At 42.4% G+C, this 21,402-nt stretch overlaps 1 protein-coding gene across 4 annotated transcripts in view; it reads right to left on the bottom strand.

The window, feature by feature from the left end:
- Mapkap1 (MAPK associated protein 1) overlaps positions 1–21,402 on the bottom strand; it is a 229,522-nt gene that overhangs the window by 18,804 nt on the left and 189,316 nt on the right. For all 4 annotated transcript variants that reach the window (XM_076845471.2, XM_076845473.2, XM_076845472.2 and 1 more), the window contains one exon: positions 6,187–6,324. In XM_076845471.2, the coding sequence (XP_076701586.2) occupies positions 6,187–6,324 (138 nt within the window). The remainder of the gene's footprint in view (positions 1–6,186; positions 6,325–21,402) is intronic.

Below are 21,402 nucleotides of genomic sequence, written 5' to 3'. Positions count from 1 at the left end.
GTCTGAGAATGGGCTGCAGCCCTCCTGGGCTCCCGTGCCATTGGCATATAAACGTAGGTGCCTCACCTCCGGGGGTCTGCAGTCCAGCATGGCCATGGCCGTCTGTCCACCCACCCTACCTATTCCTCTTGCACACATTCTCAGGAGCATCTAAAGAATAGGACAGAATTCCTGTGCATCTCCTTCTTCAGAAACTGTCATGTCAGAGAGAGCAGGGGTGGGGGAGTGTACAGTTTGTATTCTCTTTCGAAACTGCCCCTGTCAAATAAGGGAGAAAAGAAACTGGGTGGCCGAGGGATTCAATGTACTGGTTGGGGTGTGCCAAGGAGATTTAGGGAATAAACCTGAACCCTGCTGCCACTCTCCCTGCTCTCCTTTGTTGGAAGAGGAGTGGGGGGTGCACACACAGCCCATCTTCTCCCTCTTTTCTCTCCCCAGCAACCTCTTATATACACACAGCAAACAGCTCCACAACCAAGGTAACTGAATTAGTGAGGAAGAGGTCTGTATCTGTACAGGGCTGCCTTTTAAGTAGGCTGTGACAATCCCTTTCAGATGGAATGCTAGTGTCCCAGGTCAAGGTGAGCAGCACTGGGTCTATCAAGATAGCTTCTGGGAACTGGCGCTGGTGGGGGAGATGGTGAGGGGTGAGACTTCAGACCTCCCCATCTATAGTCTTCCCCAAAACTATTGGATGCTTTGCTTTATTTATACAAACCTTAAAGTCAGTTTCCCTGGGCCCTCAGACTGAATTTTCTATTTTAAGGACGGTGAAGGGTTTGTTTGATGACTGCTTTTACTCTCCTATAAAGCTTGCTTGGAGCTCTGTCTGTAAACCTTTGAACATTCTTAATATTAGTCTTTCACTATGGGTTGATGAGCCCATTAAGAACATATAAGAGAATATATATATAATCTATGAAAACTGGATACTGAATTAAACCATCAAACACCTTTAGGCTTAAATGAAAACTACATAAAAGCATTTCAGCCATCAATTTGGCTATCACTTCTAGCCAGTATGAATTCTGCTGGAAAAGCTATTTTCGTGCAGATGTGGAATTCAATGGGAAAGACTGACTCGTGTACCAACATCAATCAAAATGTCGACTTCCCTGGCAGCTCTCAACAGTAAGGCAGGTTCAAAGGTCACAGGATAAAGAAAAAGCCAAGCTCTGGTTCAGCTCTAATATCTCCTCGGTAGAAGTCTTGCAAAAGTACCCCCTTCTGTATTTGCCTGGCTTTCATTAATCTTCTTGCCATCTTCTTTAACTAGTCATGCAGAACCGCTCGATAGCAAGACGTATAATGGGGAAGGCCCTGTGCCTATTACCGCGTTAACATTCTCTTAAACCCCAGTGCAACAATGGAAAGGGAAGGCAAAGGAAAGCGCAACTGCAGGGTGCGGAGCAGGCAATTCAATTACAGCCTGGGCTTACCTCTGTACTTCTGACCCACAAAACACAAGAGGCCTTTGTGTCTAACTGGCTTGGCCATTAAGGTTGCTGAAGATCACAACAATGCTGATCTTTTCTGCTTAAGCTAAATCAATGTGGACAAATCATTATTCAGCAGCTTTAATTTAATTAGTAAATTAAATACACTACTTTACAGATCTTGTCAAGTACTTATGAAAGAAAGATTCATTTAAGCGGGAGGTCACCAATAAGCCCAGCTAATTTAACTCATAGTTTTAACGGAATCTCATCTCAAATATCCAGCAGGTTCAGTTTACTAGGGCTTAAAAGCCTCCTGCAGCTGTGATTAATTCATAACCCCAAAGAGTTCCTATTCTGTGTCCAAACAGTGTTTTGGACAAAACAAACATATGAACCAAAAAAATCCCCCACCAACATACATAAACAGAATCAGATTTCCTTTAGATTATACTATTGCAAGAGAACATAATCAGGTTACTTCTATTATGTTGCTTCCTTAAGATTGTATATTATCTATACTTAATTGGGATACAGAGCTCTTTTCAGCTATAAAGACGACAGCTACTTTATTAAGGCTTAAATCTGATTTCTTAATGATAGGCTACTTCCTTTAAAGACTGAACCTGCACAAGCTTCTGATGAGACCAGGCCTGGCCTGGTCGAGAGTCTCTGATGGGGACGAGTTTCACAGAAAGGTCTCTGGCTTGTGTTTCAGCAGAGGAATCTGAGGCTGGCCTTGAAAAGACAGCCCACAGCGTCCAAAGTCTGCGCCTAGACCTGTGTGAGGATGGACAACGTAAGCAGGGAAGTGCGACCTAGAAATGTTCTCCTCTCCTGGGGCCAGACACATCCTTGGTCAGTTAAAAGAAATTAAGGTTAATTCACCTTTTGGGAGGTTTGTGACATAAATGCATAAGCAGCAAAAGACAGCCTGAGGAGTGGCAAACTGGACTGAGATGTCATTGCCTTGAGTAATAATGGCAGCGTGGTTTTCTCTTACATCTAGAAGGCAGAAATTATTCTTAATTTTTCAGGGCTTGTGATACGCAGATTTTCTCAGCTCTTTTGAGAGTCTGTATTTTTATGTACAATTTTTTTTAAGGCATGTATCTATTTAGTCATTAAGTTCCAGGTCCTTAAACACTCACAGGGACAGAGCAATAAATCTTCCCTCTGAGCACCTAGAAGGGAGAAGTGGAGGGAGGAAGGAGCCGCCAACTGCCACCTCGCAGTGCGGCCTCCGCCTCCACGGCACATGTCACTGTGTCTCTGTGTAGGCGCTCTGACGCTCAGTCCCTCTGCCAAGTCAGCTATTCACACACTTTTGGGATATGGCATCAATTAAACCTGAGTTGTGTTCCTTATGACGACCAAATTAATGGTTTGACAGTGGCTTTCTCAATAAACACGGCAAACTGGCCGTATTCGAAGGGTTTAAAAACCATTTCTTTTCTGTTCAAAATTCTGACAAACATGTCTCAAGTAAGACTGGGGACAACTTCATTATCCTCCCAACACTTAATGCTTCTTTGTAAAGAAGGCTGTTTAATAACACGCCTGCTGTTTCCACAACTAAATTATTCCAGTTGGTCACACATTCCAGTCTTCAGCAAGACACTTGTGTTACGAGAGATAAAAACATGAAAAAGGAAATATATTGCAGAAATCAAAAACCTTATCTACTTCTAGACTGGCTCTCTTTGCCATAATTCATTCAAGAAGGCCCCAAGAATAATTTTTGATGTAAACTCAGCTACAAACATACATCACTATGCTGATAAAAATCACAGGCTAAACTTATGAAATATAGTGACTTTCATTTCTTTAGTGCTGTTAAAATAACTTTTTTCTAAGGTTCAACAGACACAAAAGATAAAAAGGGTTACCATTAATCCTATAAAAAAGAAAAAAAGAAAGAAAGAAAAAGAAGCAGCCCCAGAGATTAATTCTTGGTCTCATGATGGTCTGAGGATGAACTTTTTAGATTAAGTCACTGAATTAATTTGGTGAAGATACTGGAAATCATAAAAACACACAGAATCAATCTGATTCATTCAACACCTCCTTGTTTGGGCACTTCACAATATAAATTACGCCTAATAACTTTTGGTTTCTAAATTTTAGCCTCATTAAGATCAGTTTCCAAGTTGACATTTATTGAGGACAACTCTGCAGGCACCATGAGAGGAAATGAGGATGCAGGAGTGGGGTAGGGTGCCCTGGGCCAACTGTCACAGGGAAAGGGGTGGGAGAGAGGGGCAGACCGCAGGCAAATGCACAGTGTGTGTACACAGGGTCTGTACAGTCTCCTGGGGGCCAAGTTAACAGACAGGGCCTTGCTGTGAAGCTGGCTCTTGAGAGACGAGTGTGGGAGGTAGAAAGGTTGAGTTGGAGGAGGTGGGGTGGAAGGTAGAGTGGAAGGTGGACTGCCAGTGGGGTGTGGCAGCTCACAGTGACCGTGGTGCACATTTAGGATGGAAAAATTCCAGTCTATGGGGCCAAAGTGGTCAGTGGCTGTCAATGTCTACAGAGGCTGTTCTGAGGAGTCTGGAGTTTATTCTGTAAGCCTGTAACTTTCAAATCTTTTCTTTTCTTTTTTTTTTTTAAGTACCAAAATCCTTTTATCTGTGAATTTTTAAAATACAGAGTCCCCAAATAGTAAAAAATAGATTTCTTCTGGTTGGAGGGAAGGCCTTATGCCTAATCCTGTCCTACACACACACACACACACACACACACAACACATACACACTCCCCCCCCGCCCCCACCCCGAGCTCTGAGAACATGGAATGAAAGGAACTGCTACTGGGGACAGGGACTTAAAACTATTATGGGACAGTGAGACTCTGTTCAGGAAAGCACCGCAGTTTTTAGATCTGAGTCACAGTGAAAAAAGGAAAAAAGGAAACCTCTGTAAGATCCATGTGTGAAGTTTTTACACAGAACCATTTAGTATACCTAATAATAAGACAAGACTCTCCCAAGACTGTCAATACTGAAACGGCAGGCCCACGTATGTTCTGTATCTCCGATGTTGAGAAGTGGCCTCACGCACACACACTTGTGATAATTACTTTTGGGCATCCCAGGATGCAACTGGTAGACAGCAGGGAGTCTGTCCTTCCTTCTCCACCTGCTAGGTGTGCGACATCTGCAGCTTCCAGGGCTGAGCTGCGGCCTTCTGAGGCCCAGTGCGTGCCTGGTGAGAGTGTGAGAGAAACCTGGTGCCTGGCTGTGGTTCTTCCCTGACCTTCTCCACCAGCTCATCCCTACATGCAACACACAAGTGATCGCCTCTCATTTCTCCAAGACATAAGAAGTTCAAGAAATGTTACTTTTAAAAAGACCCTCAGTTCTTGGGAAGAAAGATGCCAGAACAGTGCCACCTTTACTGGCTGACAAGCTGGAGTGAGTGGGACTAAGATAATGTTTTCCAAAGGCAGAGGGAGTCCAGCAGTCATGGGGCAGTTCTCTCCCTGCCTCTTCAGGCAGCCATCTTGCAGAGTCAGAGGTCTCCCTGGGATGACAGGAATGAAAGAGGGGAGTGGGGACAGCTCTACTCCTTTCCTTGAGCCCTAGTAAGTTCCCCTTCTTGCTAAATTAGAGGCTGAGTTGAAAGGAGAATAGCTGAATTTGACTAAGAAATTAAATAACCCAGACCTAAATGAGGCCATGCAGCATGTGTCTAGTCTGTGAGCTCCCTGAAAAGGCTCAGTGTTCTGTAAGCCCTTTGTTAGTAAGTATTACCTCAAAATCTTGGACCACAAAACCAAAAATAAAACAAAAAACCAACCTTGGGCCACATTATATGAAATACTTGCTGGCCTTGACACTTCTTATTGCTCCTTTTGAGTATGGGATTACATTTGTTCTTGAATTTTGTGGACACTGAAACATGAGGGATTAATAAAAATTAGATGCTCGATCCATATGTTTAGTACTGAATCGGTATCTATGGGGTGGGCTCTGTGTGGCCACACCTCAGACAGGCTCTGTAGGCAATGCTGGTAGGTAGTATCAGAGTTTGAGAACCACTATTCATAGCCTTCTCCAGGCAGCTCATGAAATCTTACATAGTTTAAACTTTTTCCCTCCATAGAGGAATTTCAGTGTGTCCTTTCTTCCCCCTGATGAGACTGAAGACCTAAAAATGATTGATTAATCTATATACTATATCTAATTACTTAACTGCAAAAATATAATATGTCAAAATATACAACCAAACTGTATCTGCTGTGATAATTTAAGTGGAGAAATGCTAACCCAGCAGCTATCTCTTCTGACAGGCCAGGCAGGGCTTGAATTACAAACTGGTGGGTCATGCAGGTGCCAATAACCTGGAGGTGCTGACACTTCTGGCATGATGGATATCTAAATCTAGCTTTTAGATGCTGGGAAAACCCCTGGTTCCCCTGATCTGGCATGGAAGGAAAGCAGGTCCAGGTCTGATTGGCCAAATGGGAAGGGACAGGAGCACAAAGTGAGACGGGATTCCCAGGAAAAAGCTGCCCCATGCTCCAGCCCCCAGGGCAGGGCTGTGAGGTTCTCTGCGCCATCAAGAATGAACAGGGTAGGGGCTCACTTCAGGCTTTGGGCACCAAAATATAATCCTGTCTGATTAAAAGAAATTTCTGGTAATGAATTAAACAGACCCAAGGAAAAAAGGACACGCTGGTAATATATTCTCCTGGCACCCAGCACACAGGGGAAAGAGAGGAGGAGACATAAATAAAAGGGACTACTCACTGGGGCTCTTTTCTTCAGCAAGGTCACAGGCACAGAGCAGGTCAGAATCGATTGAGATGGGTTTCTGCTTAATCCAAAACTTCGTGCTGGCTTTCTGATTCGTAACAGGGTCTATCTCTACTTTGTCTCCAGAGATACCTGGAAGGCCAAGGGGAGGACAAAAAAGAAGAAGTGGAAGGTGTAAGTGATTTCAATGTAATAATCTGACCTGCTTTATAAATCCTGAACTGGAGGAACACGAGATCTCTTACGACCCTGAGGAATGCTGGGCTTCTTACAACAGAGATTCTAAATGGCATGGAAAAGTTGCACAGTTTGGTTTCCTGAGAGGGTGAGCTATGGGGGGGCAGATAACAACCAAAACTAGATGAAAATCTAGACTTGGTAAACATGCCTTTGAGATATAATATAGACACAATAGAGAATTTACCTACATATTATTAACTACATTATTTCTACATTTAATGATATAAACTCTAACTTAGGGTCATTTAAAAATAGTTTTGATCAGTGTTTTTCTTTCTTTTTTTTAAAAAGATGACCTGGGATGGATGAATTAATATTACTTATGCTTAAAGAGCTAAGCTACCCATGAAGAATTTCTGATCTGGAAATTTTTTACACACTAATTAAACAGGAAAAAAAAATTTCTCTTTCCTTCTGGGACACTAAATAATTACTGGAACTATATTTAAGGAAGTCTTGGGAGGATCAAAGGGTCTTTTATACAAAGCCTTCCAAGTTCAAGTCCTGGAGCCTGGCTTCAGGCTGTGGAGGCCACTGGGTTCTCTGCTGAGGGACAGATTAGCACTGGGTATGCACTCTATGCAAAAGACTTCGAAGCCAGAAGCCAGAATGTTAAATATTGGCACTTCAGGTTTTATTTTAGGGCTGTGAAAGACATATCATGTTGCACAGTGGCTGGGATTAAAAGGTGTTTGTAGAATAAAGACAGCGCCTGGCACAGGAGGTACCCTGGTGTCAGCGTGGACACGCACAGAAGGGGGTCTCTGGGCATCTCAGGAACGTGCTCTCATTCTTAGCTTGATTCTCATGATCTAACCTAGATGCACTCTTTTTCTTCTTTTGCTGAAAATTAAAGAATGTGTTCATAAAGTGAGACAAAAACCTTTAATACACCCTCCGGAGTGAGCCCCATATGGAACCTTAAAGTAATTAATTTTTAGGCCATAGTTTAAAGGTCAGGGTCAAAGTCCAAAAGAAAAAAAAAAAAGCAAAATGAAGTCAAGATATAAGAAACAATTAAAATAATCAAATGTACATACTCAAGTGTAATAGAAAAAACAATTGGGGTTAATAAATTTCATCCTATGGATTATACTTAGAAAATTTTGAACAAAATATGAGAAAATAGTAAGCCAGAAGAGGTGGCAGATAAAAGAAAGGGCTTAACTAATGTCCCCTAAAAAACCAAAATATAGACACACACAAGAACCAAAGTCTGACAGAAAACTGGAAATTAAAAAGAAAACACCCAATCTTGGTGATTAAGTCTGCCACACACTCCATTTGTTCCTATTTTATATTTTGGATAGATTAATTCCAAATTCCAGTTAGACAAAGGCAAAAGCCGGTGGACAGATGGACGAAAGCAGGGCTCTGCTGTCTTCGGAAGAGACAGGGCAGTGATGTGCTTAAGCCTGGTCATTACGTAGTCTTAGGTAAAGACGAACAACTGATTTTTATTTTTTTTAATTAATCAAACACTGAGATTTGTCATCCGACACATTTCAGGAACATCATATTTCAATTAGGTATCATGTCATAAGTCCAACTGACACTGGATGCCCAGGTCTAGATGATTTCAGGGAGTGAGAAAGTACCAGGAGATCAATTTTATTACATTTCACTTAAAATAGATTACAACTTCCCAGTTACACTCTTGCCTACAATTTGGTCATTGATTGCAAAAGATCTGGACACATATATAGTTTCCTGAAAGAAAAGTACTTAAGCCATGGGTGTGAATAGCATATATGTGTATGTGTATGTGTGCAAGTGTTTCTTCCTTATTCTTCTTTTTATTTTATTTTGACATTTGTAAAAGTCGAAATGAGCAGAGCAAAATAAATGTGCATATTTCTTATGTGGAAATAAACCCTGCCCCACATTCCTTTCTTAGAAAGAGAGAAAAAAAATCATCACCCGAGAGAGGTGGTTTAGAATTTTGTTCTGTGGCCCTGCAACTCCTGAAGCCGTAGTCAGTCAATATTGTTAATGTACCTTGTTAATTTGATAGGATTTGTCAGGTAACTCCACTGGAAAATTATATAAAACTGTTCCAGATGAAAAGATGATAGTGACATGAATTAAAGTGATAGAACAATAGTGGAATATAAACCAGAAATGACACCCAAAGTGGCTGTTGATTTATTGCCATACTGAGTTTGGTTCTGGGCTCCCATGTATATTAGTGCTACAAATCTGGGTCCATTTAGCAGAGGGATGCTCATACATACATCACCAGCTCCTGCTCCAAGCCAAGGTCACTCCCCATTGCATCAATCTTTTCAACACAGCCTACTTCACAAAGCAGGACTTTTGTAACCATCTCAGATGTAACAGACTCTCATCCTCTTTCATCTTTCTTTTATCATGTAAAGTACACTTTAACTTCTATTATTTTTATCTGCAAATTGTTACTGTATGGTTCATCCATTACAGGCTGTATCTCTGCATCAGTTGCCTAAGCTTTGCCTGGCCACAAGAGCACTTTCCCAATGACACTCTTTCCTGCGGTTACTGTGCAGTCACTGTACCCAGAGAGGAACCCCAAGGCTGGGGCTTTGGAAAGGAGATGTGGGAAATGAACACAATAGGTTGAAGATGGGCAGACAGGTAGAACACCATTTTAACATAAAAGATGCATTAAATCGGATTTTTTTGTCCCTGAATCGAATCGCATTTTTCCACTGACTTCTTATTCCAGTGATACTTTATCTTCATTTTGGATTGATGTGTAATTGGCAGGGGCTCCCCTCACTAGAGTTTGAAGTTTTTCTGCCCCGCAGGCTTTCAGTCAAGTAGTTAATGATCTGTAAAACTCTTGCCTGCCTCCAGGAGTCACTATTTAAAGGAACCTGTAGGGGAATCTTTCCTGATGGGAAAAATCCTTTGTACGTTAAATAACTTCACTCTATTTGAGAAGTGTGTGAGTTCTCAGCTTCTTAAGCTGAGCACTCAGCTCCACAGGGCCCTATTTGCTCTTCTTGAACAAGCACTGCACCCAGTCTGGACAGGCTGGAGGCTGCCCACTGTGGAGCCCACCTTGCTGAGCTGGTCTAGACCCTGTAGCTGAAGAGAGTCACAGACTCCAGCCTAGAGGTCTCCCTGGCTGGTCTTCTTTTGGGTGGAAGTAATAGTTAGCTTGGCAGAGGGAGACCAGTTATATATGAGGCTGGAGCCACAGTCCATGTCAGGGATGGGGACACTGAGGTAGGTTGTGGTTCTGTGGAGGAGGCAGCTAGTGGGACCTTCAAGCAGTGAGGTCAAACAGATGGGCCCCCACCCACTTGTGAATGATGCTTCTCCACTGCTAAGGGAAGGAAGTGAGATTAGGTGCCAGAAGCAGCACTACTTCCATGTGACAGTGGAACACCATCTTCCTCAAGACCCAGCAGGTTTTATGCTAATCATAGACACCATTCATTAAGTGTCTACAGCATTTTAACACAACTAACTGGCACGAGTAATGTGTAAGCATGGTTAGAATTCCATTGTGTGCACTGATTCAAATATCCTAACAACCTTATGAACTTGGTTCCTGCGTTCATCCCTGTTTTATAGATGAGGAAACAGAAATACAAGGAGGTCACATAACTTGCCCAAGGCCAGTCAGTTCTTAAAGGGCAAAGCTGGAATGTGAACCCAGGAAGTTCTAGCACCTATGCTCTCAGTCACTACACTGTTCACAAGAACTATGTTAAGTGTTTTACACAGCATACTCTGGGAGAGTGGAAGGTGCTTGCTTCCAAGTGGAGAAGCCATTTCAAACCCTGAGCCATCTTGTTCTCAAGTCCTGGTTCTTTCCCTGGCTCTGCCCAGCCTCATCCACTTGAGTCAAGAAGACAGAACAGAAACTCTATCCAGGCCACCTTTTAACTCCTCTCTAAACTTTCTTTATTTTTAAATATTTATTTTTTAGTTGTAGTTGGACACAATACCTTTATTTCACTTATTTATTTTTATATGGTGCTGAGGATCGAACCCAGGGTCTCGAACCCAGGGTCCCGCACGTGCGAAGTGAGCGCTCTACCGCTGAGCCACAACCCCAGCCCCCACTCCTCTCAACTTTCAACAAGGAAAAAGTAAATGCTCAGAGGTGCCAACAAATGCACACATCTACTTTTGTTCATATGTGGCAAACTGGAGCGCAAAACCCAATCAATATTCTTTTCTTTTGACTACTGCACATGGTATTCCTTGGCTAAAATTTCTATGTAAAATCTCTGAAGGAAAGGCAGAGGTACTCCTTAGAGGGTGGGTTATTTATGCATGATTTAAAGTAATTAAAATTACAAATGTATTTCCAGTGAAATATAGAAGCAGACTTTTGTCAAATTTAAATTTCTCCAAATTAAATAGTCAACACATAACCAAAAAAAATTATGCATAAGAAAAGGTTAACTTGCTGCATACAGTGGTGCACACTTTTAATCCCTGCAAGTTGGGAGGCTGAAGCAGGAGGATGGCAAGTTCAAAGCCAGTCTCAATAACTTAGTGAGATCCTATCCCCAAACAAAAGGACTGGGGATGTAGCCTAGTGGTAAAGCATCCCTGGGCTCAATCCCCAGTCCAAAAAGTTGATTTGAAAAATTCTTATGACACAGTGCTAAATGAAAAGGGCAGGAAAATATTTATAGAAAGGAGATGAAAAGGATATGTTCCAAACTATAACTGAGGTCACTTCTAGTCAGTAGGATTACATTCTTTCCTTTTCTGTATTTTTCCAAAATAAAAACCTGCCAAAAATTAAAAATAATTTTTTTTTAAGTGCTGGGGATCAAACCACTGAGCTACATCCCCAGCCCAATAATTATTTTAAAAGTTGGCTTTTTGAGGACTGGGGTTGAAGCTCAGTGGTAGAGTGCTCACCTCGCATGTGTGAGGCACTGGGTTCGATCCTCAGCACCACTTAAAAATAAATAAATAAAGTCAATGTGTCCATCTACAACTAAAGAAAAATATATATATTTTTAAAAAGTTGACTTTTTTGATTCCAACTCAGAGTTTAGTTCCCTGTCCTAATTTTTAAAGTGTGGGGGAAGAGAAATATACTGAATTCTGTACTTGATAATCATGAAAAGTTATCCTAAATTGCTGGGCGCAGTAGTACACAACTGTAATCTCAGTGGCTTGGGAAGCTGAGGCAGTAGGATCATGAATTCAAAGCCAGCCTCGGCAAAAGCGAGGCACTAAGCAACTCAGTGAGACCCTGTCTCTAAATAAAATACAAAAAAGGATTGGGGATGTGTCTTAGTGGTCGAGTGCTCTGGAGTTCAGTCCCCAGTACCTCCCCCTCAAAAAAGTGACCCTAATTTTAAGAATACTTCCATTTAGCAGTTTGCATGTACCCAAAGGGCTGAGCTGCTAGGAAGGGCTGCTATGAGCACCATTACACTCAACTTGGTGCCACTGTCAAAAATGGTGCCTAGTAGGTGCCCCCATCAGCCTTGGCAGGTGAGGAGGAAACAGGGGTTGGCCTGGAGTGGGCAGGGTCCGCCCTTCTCCGGGATACAGGGAAGCCATCAGTCTCCTCCACCAGCTCTCCTCCCCACCCACTTACCCATCGCCATCCATCATGACCTTTTCATGCTCCCACTTCTGACAGCTTCCAGATACAGTGAGTCAAACTTCACTGGAAGCAAACTATCACACCAACTGTCAAAGGCAGAAAACACGGCCTGATTGCTGTCCTACATCAACGCCAGCATATAAATCCTTCCTTAACAAGACAGCTCAAAATAAACAAAACACAACTCTAATGTATATACAACTCCCCAGGGAAACCATTTGTCCAAGGCTCTAGAGTTATCACAAGGGGACCCTCATCTGTTTTAACTAACCAAAAGATTTCCATAAAAGGAAATTAGCACTATATATCATCTTCTGCTAATGCAGATGGAGTACCCACTTTTGGCAGCTCCTGAGCTAGATCCTTCTGTGTCCAGCTGCTTACTGAATGCTTACAATGCTTCTATCAGGAAGGCGGCATTAGCCCCTTTTATATTTAAAGAGTGCAAAGAGGTTAGGGACAAGGATTTTGTAGTCAAGAAGTTCTAAGTTGAAATATCAGCTTTCCTACGTCCTAATGAGGTAACTTTAGGCAAATTGCTGTAAAATGGAGCTGTTGTGAATAGTAAGTAAAATAAGGCATGAAACATGCTTGTTAACAGTTCCTGTAGTGATGACAACTACTACTCCTACTATACCAGTACTTCTAATGACCAATCAGTCAGGCAGTGGGCTGAGGGATGTGACATAGACTTGGGGATGAAGGTCAGAACTGGGGAGCTCAGGGATCCATGGGAGGAGTTTGAACAAGGACCCAAGGCTTGGACCCTGACACGTGCTCTATACTCCAGTCTTGGAAGCTCCTGGACCCAGAACAACTATTCAGATGGGGGCCCAATGCCCTCATCCCCATGAATTCCTCTGACTACCTCCCATCACCAAGTGCCACTGGGCATGTCTTGAATCTCCAGGAATTCAATTCAGCATCAGGAATAAAACATTTCCAGACATGGAATTGTGGAAACATTTGAGCCAGAAAATGCTCACCCCATAGTTGCCAGGTCATGAATCCCCGCTGGTATTATCCTGGGCAAGGAAACTTCTTGGTGAGCCTGGGCTTCCCCCTCTGTAAAATGAGGGTGACAACAGCACTAGCTCCTGGGATGTCGTGAAGATGGAAAAGCACAGCACATAGAACACTTGGCACGTGATGTGCATAGGGAGCGCGCAATTCCTTATTAATCAAATTATTATTAAAGATGAACTTTAGAAAGGCAAAATGATGTACTGGCTCAGGGCAAGTCAGCTTAGTAAACTGGATCTGAAGCCCAGGTCTGGTTAAGTCTAGGACATACTCCCACCCACTGGTTATTTCTGTTGTACCAGAGGAAAATATTTGACTGAGGAGGCACATCCTGTCCTAAGTCACACTTAAACTCACCTCCCCCAAATTAAAACAACACCTTGGCAAATATTCAGGCATTTAACGTTCCATGTCTCAGTGTATTTCCTGAGTTACTGTTTATTTGCCTAGACTTCATGAGCTGTGGTTCATTCATCAATTTCCTACAGCTCTGAATCTAAGACTACAAAAGCCCCCCTGTTGTTAAATCCTGGAGTAGTTTTTTATACAATTCTACAACCCTCTTGTCTTCAGGTTACCTAGAGCCTATGAAAGCCTGGAAAAGCCCCTGGGAGAGCCACTGAACAACTCTTGGCCAGAGTGGATTTTGCTGAATATATACAACCAATCGATAACATCTACAGAGCAGTCAGGGAAGCCTTTGAAACTTGTCTGAATTTACACACAGGATCAGACACACAGCCTCTTTGGGCTTAATGAGACCTTAGAGATCACCTAGTCTGGGGCTTTACTTTCCATATGAAGAAATTGAGGCTCAGGGTTGGGACATGACTTGTCTGATGTCAACCATTACTGACAGAGCTGTAACCATAATTCATATCTCCATACCACCAGGCCAGAGCTTAGACAGACCAGCTCTCCTGCCTTGCAATGCATTTTTTGTCTAGTGGGTCTATTCGCACACTGATCAGATGAATCACAATATAAAAGCACCCTCCAGTAGTAGGTTAGGCACCCCAAACCATTTGGGGCATAGTTAAAGTCCAGGAAAGCCCTTTTTTCTTGAGATCAAGTGGGGTGCTGTGCCTGGGGCTAACCATCCAAACTGTCTGGGAACCATGGCTAATAGCTGACAATCCCAGTATATGGCCAGTAAGAGACTCAATGAGAGGTGAGAGCACACTTGAGTAGACTTACCCTTGGCATGCATGCAAACTAACATCAGCCTACGCATGTCTGAGCAGCAGAACTTAGCACAGGGCTGGGCACAAGGGAAGGCTCATTAAAGGGACCCAGGACTGTTTAGCCCAATGGCACCTGTCTCTGCATGAGGGCCAAGATCTTTCTGTAGAGAGGTAGTTAGATCACTAAACTAAATACTCCTTTGGGAATGTACATTTCAGGTGAGGTTATGATGCCAGTTAGGAAGCCATAATGCCTTTCCTAAGAGAATTTATCATGTCACTCACAGAGTGGGAAAATCTGAATCTTTCCCAAGTTCAGGTCCAGCTGCACTGTTGGAGCTCAAACACCAAGGAAGAGTGGGTCATTAAAAGAATTCAGACCCTTGGGTGAGCTCTCAGGAATCCAGCTCCCCTTAATTTTATTATGCTAGTGCTTCTCAATTTTTTCTAACACTCAGTTCTTTTTCAACCACCCAGAGAACCTGGCACATTGTCATGAGTAACCCTGGATTACTCTATGGGAAGTCTTAAAAAAGGGGGCTCTGAGATCAGGAATTAGAAGAAGGTATGTAGCTAGAAAAAGCCCATAGAATTGCTGACATTGGTAGTCAGGGGATTTTCCTTCAAGCCAATCACTGCATTAAGCATTAGTGTGGTAAAGGAATTTTCTGGAAGCAGACTTGTTAGTGCCTGCTACCTCGTAAGTCCATTAGTATTAAACACAATGCTGAATTTTGGTTCAGAAATGTTTTCAAAGTAGAGACAGAACAATCCCTTAACAGTAGAATGGCTTTTCTCAAATGACTAATAGGGATTCTGGAGCCAGGTTTTGTGCATGTCTTCTTTAGTGTCTTGGAATGGCAAATGGTATCTTTCCCCCAACTGCTGGGGATTGAACTGAAGGCCTAGCACATGCTAGGCAAGTGTTCTACAACTAAGGTACAACCCCAGCAGGTATCTCCTTAATGTTCAATGAGACAAGGAAATGGAAACATGGAGGATCAATCTACTTCCTAAGAACATGTATTATGTAATACCTTGAACTGTACGCTATAGGGGCCCCACTGAAAGCTAACAAGGGAAATACTTCATTTGCACAGCCACTGCAAACTGTTTCCATGTTGGGAGCCTGAGGAGTAGTAAAGTCCAAGCCACAGCTGCTCATTTTTACTCCCTTTCAGGCTTGTGTGGTTCTTAAGTTTGCATTTTGTATACTGAAAGATAACACTGTATAATAAAATCTTCCCTTATCCTAATAAAGTCTTCCTTTAATTCTAATAAAGTCTTTATTATTATGACTATTAAATACTGGCTTATAGTAATTGATTAGGGAGTTAAAAAATACTTGCAGTAGGACAAATAAAGTGGAGAAGACAATAGATGGCAAATCTGCTGCCTCTCATCATGCTCAGGCCCAGGGCAGACATTTTTAATCAATCACAGAGTTTCTTCAGGTTGCCCTCAGACACAGCCAGAGATGCTGTCTCAGCACAATGCTCTGGGCAGCCATTACCAACCTGATTAGAGGCAAAACCTTTCTGTCTTCTCTAAGATATGTGGTATGGTACTTGATACTTTTGATAAATAACTATCATGATCACAAGTATTATGAATATGCATAATAGATTATTTTATGAAGAGATAACGGAGGTAACCATGGAACCTTTCCATAGAGGTTACTGAATACACTATCTATAAATCTTCTATAGAATCTATATATCCTATATAGGGTTGTATTATGCAATTACGACACATAGAATTCATGGCATCTCATGTGTTCAGTAATATGTCTCTGATGACACGGGAAGGGTCCACAATGACAAATGATAAGGCAAAGGAAGCAGTTTAGTACAAGTCCCACAACATCAAATCACTTCTCAGCCCGAGACCCTGGTTTTGGGAAACTGACTGGCCTAGTCAGCTAAAACAAGTGCGAAACAAGTGCGACGAAACAAAAAGGGGTGAGAGAGTTCTTGCAATGCTGTGAGTTGTGCTTCCCAAATGCCAAAATTAGGAGGGGATTTTGAGCCAGCAGGTCTGGTACAAGGCCAGGGACTTGGATGAGGCCAGGGACTCTGATACATGGTCGGTTAGAATCGCCATTTTAAGGTGCTCTGCAGATGAGAGGTATCACTATGGTGATGCCTTGGCCCTGGTTTCTGGGTAGTCTGTTGCCTGGGGCACTGTAACTCAGCTTTGGCCAGGCAGCCAACTTAGTATTATAGGCTTTCTGGGTCACAGCTGGCATTTACCATCCAACCCTTTCAATTTCACTGTCTCTCAAACCTACTTCCTGCTACCAGCCCTGGCACTTTTGGGTAGCACCCTGCTTCATTCAGTTCCTGATCTCCTTCAAACAACCAGGCACAGGACCAACCAAATAGAAGATCAGGTTAATGAAAATAGCCTCAACTTGGTATATGAACTCAGGCAAGGTGTACACTTAAAGGGCATCTGCTCTTTATGCCTAACCCTAAGCATATAAGAAGAAATGTTTTAGAGAATGTTTAAGAGAAATATAGCAGTGGTCAGACATGATGGCTTTGTTTTTGAGCTTTCCATGCTGACACAGCAGGGATTGGCAAATGGGTATCAAATTTAAGAATCAAATTGTTGAACTGATTGGTAGGGGCTGGTTATAGGACTGTGAAGGAAAGGACTGTGAGATTAGGTTTGGGCACAGAGGGAAGAAGAACAGTGATTTTTTACAAAAATGTTTAAAGGAGAATGGAGGAGGACACCCGTTACCAGAACTAGGGGAGAGAAGAGGGAAGGACGTACAGGTTTTGGAACAAGCCAACTGGAAGGATTACTTCCTTTGAGAAGGCCAAGTTATGAATGAATGAGACATCCTGGGCATGCTGAATTTGGCTCAGGTAAGGGATTGGGTTTCTGTTCCAGTTCTGATACTGGGACTGAATTTCTTCTCTCTGGGCCCAGACCTAATTTCACCTTTCCTACACAGCCCTATCAGCAACCCCTACCAATCAAGAGGCTGAAGGGAAGTGCTTATCAAGTACCAGCTATGTGCCAGTAAACACTAAATCTTTACATAGACCACATTATTTCATTAACTCCTTCAAGCCTCAGTTTCCTCAGTTATAAAATGGAACTGCAATATCAATGTGCCATGTGCACTAACAGGGGTAAAAGTCATTTGCAAACTGTCATTTGTCACAGAACTAACAAGAATATTAGCTAAACAATAATCTGCACCTAGGACATAATGCAGTCAGTAGTCAGGCTCAGGACTCTGCCTTAGACAGTCTTGGGTTCTGATCCCAGTTCTATCACTTACTAGATTTTTCCCTTACACTCGTTTTCTCATATAAAAAATGAATGTCAATGGGATGGCGTTGTGGCCCAGAGGTAGAACACTCACCTAGTATGTGTGAGACACAGGGTTTGATCCTTAGCACCACATAAAAATATTATGTTTAATTAAAAAAAATTTAGAAAAAATGAATGTCAATACATATCTAATAATAGTGCTGTGATTTCGAGTGCCAATGCATGTAAAAAGATGATTAGTGGCTCAGTGGTAATGCACTTGCCTGGCATATGTGAGGCACTGGGTTTGATTCTCAACACCACGTATAAATAAATAAAGGTCTATCAACAGGGCTGGGCATGTGGCCCAAGCGGTAGCGCGCTTGCCTGGCATGCGTGCAGCCCGGGTTTGATCCTCAGCACCACATACAAACAAAGAAGTTGTGTCCGCCGAAAACTAAAAAATAAATATTAAAAACTCTCTCTCTCTCTTAAAAAAAAAAAAAAAAAAAAAAGGTCTATCAACAACTAAAAAAAAATAATAATAATAATAAAAAAAGATGATTAGCAAAAGTGCCTGGCATATACTAAACCTTTGATAGATAACAATTTTTTAAAAAATAATATTTGTTTATATCATTTTAAAAGAGATCTTGAGTTAGGCATGATGGGGCTCACCTGTAATCCCAGGACTTGAGAGACTGGGGCAGGAGGATCACAGGCCTCCTAGGCCAGCCTCAGCAACTTAGTAAGGCCCTAAGCAACTCAATGAGCCTAAGTCTCAAAGTTTAAAAAAAGAAGGAAAAAAAAAGAAAGAAAGAAAAAAGAAACAAACGGCAGATGGTAAAATTGGAGCACCAGTCCCTTTTGCCCCACAAAAGACAAGTAGCTGCACTGACACTGCCCAGCCTGAGGATTCCTCTCCTCTGCTGCGTGGATGGATTCAGTGTGGGACAGTGGCTTTCTGTGGAATCAGCAGGGAAGCTGGGTAAATGCTGCACACGAACACTTACCACTTAGAAGACTTGCCTCAGGGGCCACATGAAATCTCTGCTCTGAATGACACAGGATGGACGGGCAGAGGAGACCATCCATCAGTGTCAAGAAAGATTTGAAGCACCTGGCTAGTCAGGTGAAATAAAATAAATTATTTACTGATCTCAGAATCCAGCTGCTCTCTTGAATGCTCATAAAGGGTTATTTGCTGGCCTGTGTTTTGCAGCAGAATTGAAGGAAAGAATTTTTGGATTGCTGTGTGCAGGTTTTTGCTGTTTTTGTGAGAGTAAAGGGGGGCTGTTACATGCTTTGTAAGGAGGGAGAAAGTCTGAAATTATACATCTGTCCTAATCTCTGTTGGAAAAGAAGGCTATTCACTCTTAGCATGATACAATACTCATGGGCATGGTTTATCTGGTTGTCACAAAACTGCTTAGGACTTATTAATGAACTTTCTGCTTTTAAGGTTAAAGACTGAACTTAGATCTACCCTCACAGGATCTAATGCCATCTGTTTTAGAAACTCCCCAGAACTGTGACACTCCACCAGGGGGCGCTATGTGTGACACTGGAAGCATCCCCACGTGACTGGGACCTCCCTCCAGAGAACCACTATTTTGGGGAGAGATATCTGCATCACTGGTACCATTCATTTCTAACTTTCTGGACTCCTTTGTAGCCACAGATGAAACTCTACCAGGAGAGCCACCACCTAACCTGAGTGACCTGGTTCAATACCTACAAGATGAGGGACTAGGAGAGATGGCAATGGGCAAAATAAATAATAATGACAAGTGATAACACCACCTCTAAGGTACCATTTAGAATGCAGTTCTATGGGCCATTTTCATATGGACTAAAACACCACAATCCTCATTTTAAAAAAAATTTGTTTTAATTGTAGGTGGACACAATAACCTTTATTTTATTTTTATGTGGTGCCGAGGATCAATCCCAGTGCCTCATGCGTGCTAGGTGAGTGCTCTACCTCTGCGCCACAGCCCCAGCCCCTCATTTTATAAATGGCAAAAACTTAAGATTGAAAAGCAAAGGGTCTTGCCCAGGCTGGCTGTAGGCAAGTGGCAAAGTGGGGACTCAAAGCCAACCCAGAATGAGTGCAGAGCTGGCTCCTCCCACAAATTCTTCTGTTCACTTTTTCCTTTGAATGAATATATAAAATCAGAATCTGGGCAATAAGATTTGTCTTTCTGCCTTTAAAAGAAAGTGGGGGAGAGAAGCCCAGGACCTCTTATGGTTCCCAGGCACAGCTTGTCACACTACGAATCACAATTTGCGGGTCATGCCCACTAGGGAACATCCTTGCCTTGGGCCACTGTCTTGACCAAAGCTGGGCTTCTTACTGGACTTCTTAAAATCAGGACCACTCAGAAAAAAGCAGATCCTTTGCTACTGAGCAAATACCGCTGCCAAACACAAACTGATGTTGCAGAATAATCTTATTTTAGAAAACTTTTAATTAAAAATGCACACACAGAAAAGGCACAAATCCTGAACATATAACTTGAATTTGCCAAAAAGTTTACAAATCAGCCTATTTGAGAACCGATGAAGAACAAGAAGTTTGCCAGTCTCCCAGAAGCCCCACCTAGAACGGGGCTACCTCTCCCTCCAGGTTCTGATATCCTCACTCCTTACACAAGGGTATTTTGATGGCTTTTTTGAACATATTATATAAGTAGAATTATGTGGCATGTTCTTTCTTTTTCCTCTCCTTCATTTGTTTTTCAGTGCTGGGAATTGAACACAGGGTTTCATGCATGGTAGGCAAGTGCTCTATCATTATGCGACATCCCTAAGCTAGAGATCTGGCTTCTTCTTGAACAGTCTTCTTATTTTTAGTTCTAAGAAGGTCACCAGGAAAAACAGCCCCAGGGTTTTTTCTACTATTCTCTAAGCAACTTTTATATATTAAATAACATTTTTACTACTTTAGCTGTATACTTTTTTGTTTTTGTTATACTAGGAATTGAACCCAGGGTCGCTTAACCACTGAGCCACATCCCTAGCCCTTTACAAATTTTATTTAGAGACAGGGTCTCGCTGAGTTCCTTACAACTAAAGTTGCTGAGGCTGGCTTTGAACTTCTGATCCTCTTGCCTCAGCCTCCCTAGCGGCTGGGATTACAGATGTGTGCTACCGCGCCTGGCCCTTTTGTTTTGTTTTTGATGAGACAATACAAGTATAGATAGTGGGGAGAAGGTAGGTTCTGTATTTTGGTTCAAAGTTACTGATTTGTTTATTTAGTTTGTTGGGATCATCATCATTCTAGCAGCTCACGTTTGAATTTGTGTGTTACTCTTCTGGTGCTGGGGACTAAATCCAGGACCTCACAAATGCTGAATCACACCACAGAACCCTAGCACTACTGCTTACCATATACCAGGCACCTTTCTAAGTATTCTGCATGTGCTATGACACTTCATCCTCATAATTACCCTAAGAGATAGGGACTATTATTATCTTTATTTCACAGATGAGGAAATTGGGGCTCTGAATCATTTGCCAATGGCAAAACAGCTAACAAATGCCCAGGGTCTGAAACCAGGCTTTACCTGCTGAGCCCATCCTCTACACACTGAGCCACACTGCCTCTCAACTAACAGCCTTCACACGCTGCTCACTCACTGCTTTCCAGGCCCTCCCTCCGCAATCCTCAGAAGTTGATGCTGCTGATAGTCTCATCTAAATAGGGCAGAACTGAAGCTCAGGAAGATGAAGACCCTGGCTCACGGTTATATGGCTAGCTATGGATACAGCATTATGCCCAGCGAGGTTCATGGGTCCATCTCTTAATTATTAAGCTGTGTTGTCAGCAGGCTGCAAGTTCCTGTCAATCAAGTTGGGAAGGAATATGTGAGATTTTTGAGGCTTATTACATGTTATCCAGATTTAGAATAATGCCAACAT

This window comes from Callospermophilus lateralis, chromosome 2 (genome assembly GCF_048772815.1).
Source record: "Callospermophilus lateralis isolate mCalLat2 chromosome 2, mCalLat2.hap1, whole genome shotgun sequence".
Taxonomy (NCBI): Eukaryota; Metazoa; Chordata; class Mammalia; order Rodentia; family Sciuridae; genus Callospermophilus; species Callospermophilus lateralis.
Note: the sequence above shows the minus strand (reverse complement) of the source record. Positions and strands in the feature narration are given on the sequence as shown.